This window comes from Stigmatopora argus, chromosome 8 (assembly GCF_051989625.1).
Source record: "Stigmatopora argus isolate UIUO_Sarg chromosome 8, RoL_Sarg_1.0, whole genome shotgun sequence".
Taxonomy (NCBI): domain Eukaryota; kingdom Metazoa; phylum Chordata; class Actinopteri; order Syngnathiformes; family Syngnathidae; genus Stigmatopora; species Stigmatopora argus.
The window spans coordinates 16,146,942-16,161,486 of NC_135394.1; the positions used below are offsets into that span (position 1 = coordinate 16,146,942).

The 14,545-nt window shown below is 40.0% G+C and overlaps 2 protein-coding genes across 5 annotated transcripts in view; both read right to left on the minus strand.

Annotated features, from left to right (window-relative positions):
- glis1b (GLIS family zinc finger 1b) overlaps positions 1–1,006 on the minus strand; it is an 86,372-nt gene extending 85,366 nt beyond the window's left edge. For both annotated transcript variants that reach the window (XM_077606660.1, XM_077606659.1), the window contains exon 1: positions 510–1,006. In XM_077606660.1, coding sequence (XP_077462786.1) covers positions 510–948 — 439 coding nt within the window. In that variant the 5' untranslated portion in view covers positions 949–1,006. The remainder of the gene's footprint in view (positions 1–509) is intronic.
- Positions 658–13,226, minus strand: ube3a (ubiquitin protein ligase E3A). 3 transcript variants are annotated; one of them, XM_077606664.1, is made up of 12 exons: positions 13,176–13,226; positions 12,233–12,277; positions 11,913–12,154; positions 8,753–9,840; positions 7,489–7,633; positions 7,196–7,401; positions 5,859–6,023; positions 5,616–5,771; positions 5,454–5,527; positions 4,299–4,442; positions 3,246–3,382; positions 658–806 (listed from the first exon to the last, which is right to left on the minus strand). In XM_077606664.1, coding segments are annotated over exons 2-11 (2,343 nt in total). In that variant the 5' UTR covers positions 12,235–12,277; positions 13,176–13,226; the 3' UTR covers positions 658–806; positions 3,246–3,261. The 3 variants fall into 3 exon arrangements, with proteins under 3 accessions (XP_077462790.1, XP_077462789.1, XP_077462791.1); XM_077606663.1 differs by lacking the exon at positions 658–806 and having other exon boundaries at positions 2,371–3,382; XM_077606665.1 differs by lacking the exons at positions 658–806; positions 13,176–13,226 and adding an exon at positions 13,035–13,155 and having other exon boundaries at positions 2,371–3,382.
- Between the last annotated feature and the right edge of the window lie 1,319 nt (positions 13,227–14,545).

Here is a 14,545-nt window from a genome sequence, read left to right on the forward strand (position 1 = left end):
TACGTTACTTTATTGACTGTCCCTAATTGGGTAACTTTGTAAATGTATTTATTTATATTTTTTAAAAGAATACATTAGTGATTCATAAACTGAATGTCATATTTCCTGAAATTAATGACTGAAAAAGTCACTTTTTCCTCTAAAGAGTCCTATTAGAATTTGTTTGTGTCTACATTACTTTATTGACTGTCCCTAATTGAGTTACATTATGAATGTATTTATTTTATAAAGTACAACAGTGATTCATAATGTGAAAAAAAACATATTTGCTAATACTTTTGTTTGTTAATAGTCATTTTCCCTATAAAAGCCATATATTGGGTTGTCTACATTTGGTCCAGAGAAGTGACCAGGATTATTATAAACAAAACTAAAGGTCTCCAAATCTATAACTGTCTTCGCATTTTTATGGGGTTTATTTTTTATTTTTTTTATTCTATTATTTAATTTTTTTGTGGGTGGGGGACCCCGATGGAACCCGACCGAACCCGAAGTCTCGCTTTTCCTACCTTGCGCCTGAGGAAACGTGAAGCAGGAGCGCGGAGCTTTAGCGGCCACGTGCGCCTCGGCGGCCGGCGCGGAGGCTCCGTCGGCCGGCCGCTTTCCGGCGGACTCCCGGTCGCTCTCCAGCTGCTGCGGGTAGTAAAGTGGAGCTCCTCCGAAGACGGCTCCTCTCCGTCCCCACGTGTCCGCTCGTCCGCCGACGCCGACGCCCAAGTCGAAGGGGAACGTCGCCTGACAGCGACCGAGCATCCCGGAGGGCGCTGGAGCCGAGTTGTGCATCGGGAAGTCGCCTTGTCGTTTACCTGGGAGATGCGGAGCGGTTAGTTGGGACTTGGTTTTGGGCTCGAGGTGGGCTGCATCGATATCGATCGGCGCATTATCGTCTATCGGAAGGACGTGAGAGGCTGATCGATAGCATCCTCGGTTCTGATTGAGAATCACCATCACTCTCGGGGTTTTTGCTCTCTCTCTCTCGCTCACTTTTCTCTCTGATTGACGCCAGATTTGTGGACGCTCGGACGCACCAATGACGACGCGGTGTGGGTTTCAAAATAAACTGCATGGGGAATCAGCTAAAATATCGACTACGATATTTAAAATGACGATATTTGGCAGGGTGGGTATGAGTCGTGTTCAGTTGGGTCGTTTGGAGAATGTTTTTTGTTAGTTTGCTCGGATAATGTTGTGTTATTATGAAAATGACTTTTTTTGTGATTTAAAATTGATTCGAAATAGGACGTTTTCATTAGTTGTTTTGCAGCGCCATCTAGTGGTCACTGTTAGAGCGTGGTGGACTTTTTTTTTTAAATGATTCGATATGATTTTTGTTTGCTGATGTCAAATGATCTGAAATTATTTTTTTCTTTGTGCATGTGTCCTTTATTGATATTAAATATCAATTTTCGTATATTTTTACCCAATAGCAACTTTATCTTTCAAATCTAGTCAACATTAGCTTTTCATATTTTGACATATTTGGAGGACATTAGCATACATCACATTTCATGGCAAAACATTATTTTGCTACATATTTATAATTATTTACAATGATAGACCCTTTTGTCAAAAATATTGCATTCTTTTTTCATTTTTACTTGCAAAAAAAGACATAATAATGATTCAGCACCCCAAAACTATGCAAGATTTGTATGAATTTTTGGCAGGTGAAATAAATTATTTTAAAAAACCTGATTCATAGTGTTACATATATTTTTGAGTGTGTTCTGCTCATGTATATTTTTCTTCATTATTTTCCAACTTTGAAAGCAAAACTGGAAACAATTTATTCACATTTGTATACTTGCTTCATTTTTGATGTCATAAAATCCCCAACATACTGTATACGCTTACAGATTTAGCCATTTTGTGTCTTTTTTCTTCCTTTTTTAAATGTTCTCTACTTCATAACTCAAATCTGCTCCTGTAGACAGTACACAAAGCCCCAAAAAACAAAACTGTGATTCTTACATCTTTACAACACTGTAGTTTCATTTCGTCACACATTTGTTTACCTGAGATATTCAACCAAATAACAACCCCCCACCCCCCCCATTTGTTTTTATCCAAGAAAACTGCATGCTAGCAGAACGCAAAAAAACTTATTCCGAATGTGACATTATCTTCTGTTTGAAGATTCTTTCGTGGGCGGAGCCAAGGCAGTTGGCCGGACCATTTAAGATATATTTAGATTTTTTTTCAATACATGGATTAAAAGAACCGGATTAAAAGCCCTGAATATTCCGTTTTTTATAGATCTAAAACAATGTTTATTTTAGTTTTTTTTTTTCATGTATTTTTAGATTTTACAAAATGATTTTTGAACTATAACAGAAAAAAATGGTTAAAATAGGACTATTATTGATTTAAAAGGGGGAAAATCAGGAAATTTAATATACATCTATACTCTTCATTTGAATTTGATCCTAAAACAGAAAGTCGGCACTCATGATTTACTTTCCCGGGCCACAAAAAATGATGCGGCGGGCCAGATTTGGCCCGAGGGCCACCACTTTGACATGTGATCTAGGATTTAAATTCACTACCCAGCCTTTTCTGTAATTTTGGGGGATGCATTTGTTTCCAGAAAAATATGCTCTGCTACCTTTTAAAGTCACGTCATGTCATCTTTAACACTTCACTTCAAATACCGTATTTTCTCGCATATAAGCCGCCTCCGTGTATAAGCCGCACCCAAAAATTGCCTTAAAATTGTTGAATTTTACAATTTCTCTCGTATAAGCCGCCCGATGCACAATTTTCGCCTCTATATTAATGGTTTTAAATGGGAGTACAAATGTGTTACTTGGAAGGGAACATTTTAAGAAAAAAATCATTGCATGTGGTATTTTCAGTTATTTTTTTCTCTTGAATTATATTCATTAGCATTTTCTCTGTTTATCTTTTCTCTATTTTGAAATAAATGACCATATTGTCCACATTATCTTGCAGTTTCGTGCATGTCAAGTCTAATTTATGCGCATATAAGCCGTACCCTCGATTCAGTCATCATTTTTTTAGCGACAAATACAGCATAAATGCGAGAAAATAAGTTAATTAGACACTAATATATACGCACAGCAATTGACCTGAATGCCCGTTTCAGTGCCCTTAAGTTAAAAACAAACAACAACAAAAAACACTCAAAAAAAAGAAGAGTTTCAAAGTATAGTAGGCTTTTTTAGGCACAGGTTCGCATCAGTGTACTGAAAGAATACTTGGGTGGTACTGGAAAAAGTATATACCTCCACGATGGGCGTGTCAAAGCATCCCAAAGCCTTTGGCGTAAGTGATGGCTTTGAGGAGTCTCTCCCGCAGCTTCTCCTTGGAGGAATATTCCGGAAAGAGGAGCGCGTTGAAGCAAGTGTGAGAGGTCGGTAGCCTGCAAGACAACGCCATGGACTATACATCATTGAGCCAAGATGGCGGCGCGCACGGGTGCAGTGGCTCTTTGCTCTCCAGTTTGGTGCTTTGTTTTTTTGTGCAATATGTTACATTGTGCAATACTTTAGAATTTAACTTGCCCGGACGTGACTTTTTTATATTTTTTTTATTACTTATTTATGTTTTTACTGGGGGGAAAAGCACTTTGTGGAGTAACACCATCAATTTCGTTATACGCAGCTGTGTATAATGACAATAAAGGCTTTTGATATGCATTGTGTATCAAAACTAGTAAAAAATAAAAATCATGCTTTTTTTTTCAGCAATTTACATGAAAAACAATTCAAATGTTAGCATTTTTTCGCTGTTTTAACCTTCCATGACGATTCAATCTGAAACGCAACATCATGTTCTAAATAAGTTTTGCATTTTCCGCATTATCAAAACGTTCCATTATTTTGAAAGTAACGCGCTCAGTTCCTTTTAAATGATGTCAGTTTTTCCAAGTTTTAGCGACGTGTGTTAGCTAAAACAAAAATGCGAGTAATAATAAAATTTGCAGTTTGTTTTTTTAATTCTTTCAAAGAAATAACTTTTGGCAAAAAAGCAACTATTTGAACGTTTTTCGAAAATTACATCCTATTGAGCTTTTTTTTTTTAATTTTCAGAACCGCTTGTCCTCACAAGGCTCGCGGGGGGTACTGGAGCCCATCCCAGCTAACTGCAGGCACCAGGCAGGGCCAATTGCAGTATTTTTGCACATGTCACCAGTAAATGCCAGTATGAAAAGGGGTCACAAAATCTAAAAATTCTCTATATCCAGATTTTGACTGTGATTTTGATGTTTGGCAGCTTTTTCACAGTGTTTTTTTGGTATTTTGGACCGAGGGAGGGAGGGAGGAGGTATGGCATACCTGTTGGAGTCAGAGCCGTTTTTAGCGATGATCATTTTGATCTTGCCGAGGCCACCGACTGGGGCTCTGTCCGTGCCGGTGGTGAACTGCAAGAACTGCTTCTTCTGCTCTTCTCCAAAAGAGTGCAGTGTTGCCCAAAAATCTCTACAAGAGCCAATTGCAAAAAAAAATGTAGTAAGGCTGACCGATTGTTTTGGTTGGCGACTAATCGTTTCAGGGAGAAATTATGATTTTTATTCTCAATGTTTTCCGAAATAAAAGGTATACTGAATTAGCAAGAGTTAATTTTTATAGATGGTGATAAGAATCATCAATTTCCATTTGGACTATATTTATTGTTTTTTTTTCTATTTTTGTATTTCAATTAATTCAAAAAATTAAATAGTTAAGGACCAGGCAGAAAATAAACATTTTTCCTCATTTTTGTAATATTTTTAAAAATTGAATAGTTAAGAACCAAGCAGAAAATATTTCATTTCTTTTGTATTATTTAAAAAAAAATTAACTAGTTAAGGACCAGGCAGAAAATATTGACATTTTTCCTTTTATTTTTAAAATTTGTATTAAAATTCAAATAAATAGACAAAGGGTAGTTTCTTTTTGCGGATGTTAACAAAAAGTCATTTTAGGTATATTTCGTAATTAAAATATTTTAACAAACAAATAACTCTTAATAATTATTTTATAATATGTCAGGATGTTTGCCATTTTCTCCTTCATTTTTATATTAAAGCACCCGAAAAAAAAAAAGTATTTTTAAAAAAATGATATATTTTCTTTAAAAAATACACAAAAATAAACACAAATATTTCTCATTTAGAGTTAAAAAAATAAAATAAAAATAAAAATATTTTCATTAGCATTTTATCTGTTTATCTTTTCTCTATTTTTAAATAAATGACCGTATGTCTTGCGTTATGGCGTTTGGTCTTTGTCACCTTGCAGTTTTGTGTAATTTATGCGCATTTAAGCCGCACCCTCGATCCAATCGTCATTTTTTGGAGCGACAACAACGGCTTATATGCGAGAAAATACTCTAATCATGGCAGCCCTACTAAAACCATTTATGAATCCTTCCACCGAAACTAAAATTGGACTCATTTGCTACCAATCCAGATGCAAGCATGTCCATATGACTTTCCAAACATTCCTTACTTGATAATTGGTGTCTCTTTGCTATAACCTCCGTCATATTCAACCGTCTTCTCCAAGGCTTCAAAGTCAAGTTTCTGATCATAAAATGAGAAATCCATAATAAGTAGTGCAACAAACGTAAGAAAATAGGCGAGGTTACATAATAAAAAGCGACTTCCTCACCCTGCTTCCACAGATAAGCAACTCCACTTCCTCGGGCCTGAACAAGTACCTCATGGGGGACTCGTTAGTGACCATGAGGAAACCTTTCTTGAAGGCACGAAACTGCCTCTGCACGCTCGCGTTCAGGATGTAGTCGGCGTACAGTTCCACAAACTCCTGCGAAAAAACGTGTGGGGGAATTGTGGGCAGGATTTGTTTATTTTTTTTAAATATCGAGGATCTGTTTGGAACGTTCCAAGCTACCTGTCTGTTCTCCTTGGAGACAGGAACGTCTTCCCCGTCCTCCTTGAGGTCGTACAAGAGGGGGCTTCCGAACAGATCGGTATGGGAAATCTGGAAGGTGAGCGACATGTCGGCTTCCACGTCGCCGGCGTAATCCAGGAGCTCCGTCAGGCTCTTGTGGAGAACCTGGAAGACAACGTTGACTGTAAATGGATCGGGGTCTTTGAAGAAGACAATTGCTTTGTACAATAATTTTTGCTTGTTATGGACAAAACAATGTGGATTTGTCAGTTTCATGTAGACAGTGTTCTAATACAAGTGTCATATTTTATTTTATGTGCCTAGCACTGCTAGTTGAAAATGAATTGGTCGTCATTTTTTTTTTTAAATGGCAATCAATATGGCATAAACATACTACCAATATAAAAAAAACGTTCACCCACACTGAAGCATAATTCAAAGTTCATAATTAATTTAACGTCCATCGCCTTCAATGGCAACCAATAAACTACTGTATGAATATACTTTCACCTCAGACACTTTCACCTACACTGAAACATGATTATTCACTATCAGGCCCTCCCGGTTCAAAATGAATTGGACATCTATCGCCTTCAATGGTAGCCAATAAGATAGGGTAGGAATATAATTTCACCTCAGAAACTTTCACATACACTGAAACATGATTATTCAATATCAGGCCCTCCCAGTTCATAATTAATTTGACGTCCATCACCTTCAATGGCAACCAATAAGCTACTATATGAATATACTTTCACCTCAGACACTTTCACCTACACTGAAACATGATTATTCACTATCAGGCCCTCCCGGTTCAAAATGATTTGGACATCTATCGCCTTCAATGGTAGCCAATAAGCTACTGTATGAATATACTTTCACCTCAGAAACATGATTATTCACTATCAGGCCCTCCCAGTTTATAATTAATTTGACGTCCATCACCTCCAATGGTAACCAATAAGCTACTGTATGAATAAACTCTCACCCCAGACAGTTTTACTTACACTGAAACATGTTCACTCACAGTCAGGCCTTCCAAGTTCACAGTTAATTTGACGTCCATCGCCTTCAATGGTGGCCAACAAGCCACTGTTATTTTAGCACCGAAATTTTCACTTCCATCTAATTGCAATTGGACGAAATACTACTAAAGACGTCGATCTGTGTCCTTAGCTTTCATTGTCGTAATTAGTCAAATGACCAAGTCAGTGTCAAAACAGTTGATTTTTAGAATGATCTAGAATCATCAATGGCAGCCAATCAGTTCAACGTCCATTGAAGACTTTGAAATTTGAGTGTAGTGTACATGGAAGAAAAGCAATTGGAAATCGTACTGGATGGGAGTCAAGGAGGTCCAAGAAGGTGCCTTTCTTGCCCATGAGTTTCCTGTAGACCACCATGGGGAAATGGACATCCAAAATGCAGTTGTTGTAGATGGCCAGGCCGAGCACGATGCCCACCAAGGTGTACTGAGCTTCCGTCTCCAGGGAGGACGAGTTGAACCAGAAGAGCTTGGTGTCCTCGTCGTAGGTGAACATTCCTGTCGTGGAGTCAATGCAGGAGATGGTTAAATTACTAAATAAAACATGGCAGATTTGCACGGCAAGTTTGTAGACTTGTAGCTCACCGATGTCGGGGTTGAAAATTTCCTCCAGGACCAACTGGAAGAACTCCTTGGAAAGGCCACCCTCATCCACACCTTGCTCGCCCTCAAATTCCACAAAGAGTTGCTTTTTGAGGTCGGACGGGTTCTCCATGGAGATCATCTCCAGCTACGATAGAGGTCACCATAAAAACAGATTTTTACTTTTAATAGGAGTACAAATATGCTACTTTGAAGGGAAAATCTTAAGAAAAATCTTCACACGTGGTATTTCTGATACTGTATAAATCCATTGCTAGATTACAGATGGCGAAAGGGTGTTCCCTACAAGTAGACAAATTCAAAAGGAGGTCATGTGAGCAGTACAACCAGGAAATGTGTCTGTAGCGGTCTAGTTTGTCATCCCTAAGTAAGCGAGCAATGGCGGCCACAACTAAATTTTTTCACTTTTTATGCAAGATACGTTTTTTCTTCTTCTTGAATTTCATTCATAGCCGTTAAAATAAATGTTGTTTAGCGTTTTATCCGTTTATTGTTTCTCTATTTTGAAATAAACGACCATATTGGCCGCAATATCTTGCGTTATGGCGTTTGGTCTTTGTCACCTTGCAGTTTTGTGCATGTCAAGTCTAATTTGTGCGCATATAAGCCGTACCCTCGATCAAGTCATCATTTTTTTAGATACAAACACAGCGTATGTGCGAGAAAATACGTTAACTCTTTGGGCCAACCCTCATGAGACCAAGTAGGCATAAATATGACCCTTGGAGCAAAGTGAGTTTGACCCCCACCCCCGATATCGTGACCGGACGTTTGGTCGCCCGGACCCAAACAACCGGCAACCAAACGTCCGGCGACAGAACAAGGTAAAACAACACGGTCTACGCATCAATAAAAGCCAACAATGGCCCTGAGCAGTTTCACTGAGCGGACGTGTGAGTGTATGAGTTTGTATGTACATGCGTTGTCCCTTTAAGAAGCTACGTCAGTTAGGGTCTTAACAAGTTCTCCAACAAAACACAATAAAAGTACGGGAAATTTGGACCTTTTCTTTAGCCTAATAATTAATAGGGCATAAAGTATGACTAAATAATAATTCGCAGTTTGTATTTAGGGAATTTGAACAACAATTTTAAATGGTAATTATCAATAAGCTTTAGGGCGACCAAACGTCCGGCGACCAAAAGTCCGGCGACCAAAAGTCCGGCGACCAAAAGTCCGGCGACCAAAAGTCCGGCGACCAAACGGTCGAGTACCCCCCGATATAGCCGCAGGTTTAATGGCTCACCCTAACGAGCGCATCGTCAATGAGGTGATCTCGCCGCACTTTGAGCTTGAGGTAGGGGCTGGGCTGCTGGCCCCGGACCACGCCGTAAAGGGCAGTCAGGCGCCGTTCGCTGTACATCCTGATCCGATTGTCGTAGTACAGCCCCTGATTCTTGGTGAACACGTTGAGGACGAACGGACAGGTTTGGAAAGAGAACTTGGTTTCGGCGTCCACCTTGAAGAAGGTGAAGTCCTTGTCCATCTCCACCACGTCGTTCAGCGGCTCGTTGACAAAGTCCTCGAACGGGATGAGGGGCTTCCTGCCGTCGATCGCCCGGACCCCGAGCTCTTTCCCCAGGAGGTCCACGGGGGGACCCTTCTTGTAGAGCCGCTCCTCGCCCAGGAGCTCGTGGGGGCTGACCTCGTCCGGGGGGGCCACGTCGGCCTCGTCCCCGTCGTCGTGCTGGACGTCGAGCTCGCCGCCGATCAGGCTGGCGTAGAAGACCACCTTCAGACACTCGCAGGCGGCCACCACCGTCTCGTCGTCGTTGACCAGGCGCCGGCTGTCGTACTCCCGGCTGACGACGGTGTAGGTGATGAGCTGCTGGAAGGTCTCCATCATTCGGCGAACGTGCGGGGGCTCGAACCCGGACCAGAGTCGGCACAACCGGGCCGCGCCGGCCGCCGGCAGCTTGCTCATGGCCTTGCACAACTGCGGCAGGGCCAGCTCCAGGTACTCGGGGCTGTGGAGGTTCCCATTCTCCATCAGGATCACAAAGACGTTCAGGTAATCCGGATCGCTCTGGTACACCTCCAGGTACTCCAGGTCCAGCTCCACGTTGGGGGCCAGGTAAACCAGAGCGTTGAGAAGAGCCGATTGGGCCTGCTCGACGTCGCGCAGTCGCTCGTAGACGCGCCGCACCGAGTCGATGTCGATAGAGGCGCTCGCGTCCCCGGCGCCGTCGGGGTGGTCTTCGCGGAAGCTTTTCATCAGGGCCTGGGCGTTGGAGAACACCCGGCCCATGACGCGGACGAGGGCGGAGTAGTCGCCTTCGTCTTCGCACGCGGCGAGGATGGTGCAAACCGTGTTCTCGGTGAGGTAATGGACATCTAGAGACAAAAACAAAGACAAAATTAAATGAGCAATCTAGAATCTAATGGACATCTAGACCTAATAAACAAAAGTGAAAACTAAATGAGCTATCTAGAATGTTGTGGAATGTAAGACATCTTGAAACAAAAACAAAGCCAAAATTAAAAGAGTAATCTAGAATCTAATGGACATCTAGACCTAAAAAATCAAAACCAAAAACTAAATGATCAATCTAGAATGTTGTGGAACGTAATAGACATCTTGAAACAAAAACAAACCCCAAATTAAAAGAGCAATCTTGAATATAATGGACATCTAGACCTAAAAAAACTAAAGTGAAATCTAAATGAGCAATCTAGAATGTTGTGGAACGTAATAGACATCTTGAAACAAAAACAAAGCCAAAATTAAATGAGTAATCTAGAATCTAATGGACATCTAGACCTAAAAAACAAAAGTGAAAACTAAATGAGCTATCTAGAATGTTGTGGAACGTAATAGACATCTTGAAACAAAAACAAAATGAGCAATCCAGAATGTAAGATATCTAGAGCCCCAAAAACAAAGCGAAAACTGAATGAGCCATCTAAAATTCTACGACACTGTGGTGGCCTCTGCAGTGTTTTATGCAGTGCTCTGTTGGGGATGCGGGAGCACGGAGAGGGACAGGAACAGGCTGAATAAGCTGGTCAGGAGGGCCAGCTCTGTTCTGGGCTGTCCTTTGGACTCTGTGGAGGAAGTGGGAGAGCGGAGGATGCTGACCAGGATGATGTCCATCATGGACAGCACCTCCCACCCCCTGCATGAGTCTGTGGAGTCCCTCCGAAGCTCCTTTAGCAATAGACTGCGGCACCCTCATTGCAGGAAGGAGCGCTTCCGCAGATCCTTCCTCCCATCAGCTGTCAGGCTCTTTAACAAAAAAATGGCTGTGTGTTAAGACCTACCGTATGCATGCATGTACATTTATGTGTATGTATGTATGTATATATGTCCTAAGCAACACGCTTATTTAATTATATATTTATTCATGTATTTATTTCTTGACCTACTTATTACCTATCTATTACCTATCTATTTATGTCTAAAATGCCTTTCCTATTCCTGCATCCTCACCCTCTTGCCACTGGAACAACGAAATTTCCCGAATACGGGATGAATAAAGTTATCCAATCCAATCCAAAATGTAACTGCATACCTGTCAACATCGGCCAATTGCGCCCCTTGTTAATGATTGCAATTCCCCGTAAGTGATTAAAAAAAACCTATAAATGCAACGCATGTGTTATTTCTGAAATACTGTATGAATGAAAAGCACATTATTAGGGTCAATAACATAAGGAATTAATTCATCCAGTAATGGTTGTTTTCTTACTGCAAAACAGAAAAGAAGCAACATATAGTAAATCAGGGGTGTCAGACTCGGGTTGGTTCGCAGGCCGGGTTAACGTCAACTCGATTGTGGGCCGGACCATTTTAGATATAATATTTAGATTTTTTTTATGAATGGATTCAGTTTTTTGTAGATCTATAACAATGTTTAATTTAGCTTTTTTAAATATATTTTTAGATTTTACAAAAGGATTTTTGAACTAAAAACACAGAAAAAAATGGATTAAAAAATGACAATTATTGATTTAAAAGGGGGAAAATCAGGAAATTTAATATACATCTATACTCTTCATTTTAATTTGATCCTTAAACAGAAAGTCGGCACTCATGATTTACTTTCCCCGGGCCACACAAAATGATGCGGCGGGCCAGATTTGGCCCCCGGGCCGCCACTTTGACACGTGTAGTATATGTAACTTTGTCGACATCTACTTGTGGAGAAGAGTATAGCAAGTCTTGTGCGCATATAAGCCGTACCCTTAATTCAGTATTTTTTTGGTTACAAATACGGCTTATATGCGAGAAAATATGGTACTTCCCGTACTAAAGTTGTTATATGGTATATTATATTTGCTAGAAGGATTACGTTCATGCACATGATTTACCAAATCTGGTCCAGGTTCACATCTGTGGTCACCAATATTTACAAAAAAAAGGTATTTTAAAGGTTCTTGAAGACTTGAAAACAGTTCCACGGTACCTGAAAAGTCCTCCTTTGGATCCAGAGGAGGAACGTCCAATTCGGACGGCGGTGCCGTGGGACGGCAGAGTTTGGCGTTGCTCTTGCACAGTTCCAGCGCTCGGACCGCCGCCGCGTTTTTATCCAAAGGTCGGAAACGGCGACACGAGGCGCAAAACTCATTTTCGCAGTCGTCATTACCGCAGCCGTCTGTCAATTGCCGGAAGTAGCGCTCGATGAGATTCTTTGCCGCTGATCTGTTCCTGTTCCCAAAGATATTACGCTTTAATCTGATAAACATTTTTTTTTGCATGTTCAAAAAAAAAAGTGAAATGACTTACATTCGGCTGGATTATGAAATCCTCCAAATCCCAGTGGACAATACCCTGAAAGAAAAAAGACATAAAACATTCCATTTTGGCCTTGTAGTTTAGCTCTTAAAATGATATCATGTAAGTGAAGGTTTGTTGTTGTTCTTTATACTCCAAACTTGAAATGTTTTCTATCTATTTTTAGACTGTGGAGCAATTTGTTGTTATGCTCAGTCTCTGAACGAGGCATTTTATGGCTTGCTGCATTCCCGAGGATGAATGACACAATTTGGATTTTTAATAAGTGGCAATAACGTCAGCTGACCACGGGGAACAATTACGTTTTAATGTAATAAGTACTGGAGAAGCTCTCTGTGTTAGCTTTCGGGGGGGAAACACAACCATTTGCAATACAAGGGCATGGTATCGTTACTGTTTTTAATTTTTTCTTCTAGAACCAAAAAAACGAGAAATTTTAACTGGATTAAAATGACCTGATGTTAGTCAAAAAGAAAACCCAGCAAAAAGCTCAAAATTAGGCGCATTAAGCTTAATTTGTCGATTATTCAAAACTAATTAATAACATGCTTGTCTTGGAAAACCGCAAACAATCGTGACGTCACTTGAGCGACTTTACAGTTTACGCGACTTTCTACTAGCAAAAATAAGACCAAAAAAGTCAAAATTGACCCCCACGTTGACAAAAATTGGAAACACTTTAACAAACAAACACTTTAGCACAGCAATTATTTAACGTGATCAGGCAATACGTGCATTTGTTTGTCCGTGACGCTGCAAAAACACACGTTTTCGAGACATGCCGTCCACTCACTGATTATTTACGTCGCTCCGTTTTAAAACTGAACGGGAAAAAGACTTTTGGAGTAAAATGAATGGATAAATAGTATTTAAAAAAGTGTCAACAACGTCAAGGTGAACAACTTTTGTCAACGAAAGTGAAGAAAAACTCTACCATCTTGTCGCAGGGAGCGTGATTGTATCCCAGCATGCAACGCGAAAACCCTCACTCAACCTCTTCATAGACACAAAAATAAAATAAACGAATTTATATAATTAGGTTTTTTTTCAGGGTTAGGGTTAATTTAAATTTAAAAATGTAATTTTTCCCCTAAAAATTTCCTTTACAGGGTATTTTTAATCACTCGTTTAAAAGCTTGTTTTAAATTTAAATATGATTAACAAACTGTACTAAAACTTATTTATGTTTTTTTGTATTGGTTATAATTAATACCTTTATTTGCAGTACATTATAAAAGTATTTGTATAGCTGCAATTTAATGACAAATGTTTCCCTAACACAGCAAAACGCTGCGTCATCATTTTTTTCTTGTTTTGGTCGATGACGTGTTAATTAAAATTTACTTTAAAATACACCGATATATTATATCCACTGCCACACTTTCCCTTACACACACTAGAGGTCAGTCTAAACAAACATTTTAATTATTATAACGCGATAAATGGAAGTCCTAAATCACTTTAATTAAACCTCCGTGGATGTTATTGAAAAGTATATACTAGGGTTGTCAAACTCAGTTTTTTCGCCAAATAAATCTCATGTGGGCGGGGCCATTATTCGGGCACGGAATTGGACATTTATCATTGTCAATAGCAGGAAATGAGTTCAATTTGTGTAACTTTTTTTTCACTTCCATTTTAGGGTACTCAGAGGTCACTTCCCGTCATTTTTGACCATTTCCTGTTGATTTTTACGGACTTCCGGGTTTTTGTTCATTTCCTGCTTATTTTGGGGCATTTCCTGTTGGTTTTAAGGTTCCTTGTTAACTCATTGGCTGCCATTGAAGGCGCTGTTATCTACACTATATGTACTGGTATAGCCATTCAAATTTTATCTATAATTATAGTGAAATATGAGCATATTTTCCAGGTGATTACGAGACTCAAACTTCAATCTGCATTAATTCCCCTGCGCCTCCTTTCATCATCTTTTCTCCACATTGCATTAGAGCCTATTGGAAGTCATTAAACTATCATTTGACTCCCAATTAAAGTGGATCCGATATCATTAGAAGCTCTCAGAACAATTTGCCTGTCCTCAAAAGAGTCGAGGGGGTGCTGGAGCCTATCCCGGCTGACTGGGTAGCCAGCCAATCGCATGTAACAACGAAAAAAAAAAATCATAGCTAGATGCTATTTAGCGTGTTGAACCGGCTAGCTTAGCATACCTCTTTTTAAGACGTGGGAGGAAACCGGAGTACCCGGAGAAATGCCACACATGCAAACTCCACACAATGAGGACCCATCTGGGATTGAACCCTTGACTGCAGGCCGTCGAGCCGCCCTGGAACAAAAGTACAAAAT

Bases quoted from the DNA above. Each gene is read 5' to 3' on its own strand.
- ube3a (XM_077606664.1), bottom strand. The intron at 6,024-7,195 runs GTACGATTTCCA...GTTGTCTTCCAG, and splicing joins ACCTCCTTGACTCCCATCCA to GTTCTCCACAAGAGCCTGAC. The intron at 3,383-4,298 runs GTATGCCATACC...GTTGTCTTGCAG, and splicing joins AACGGCTCTGACTCCAACAG to GCTACCGACCTCTCACACTT.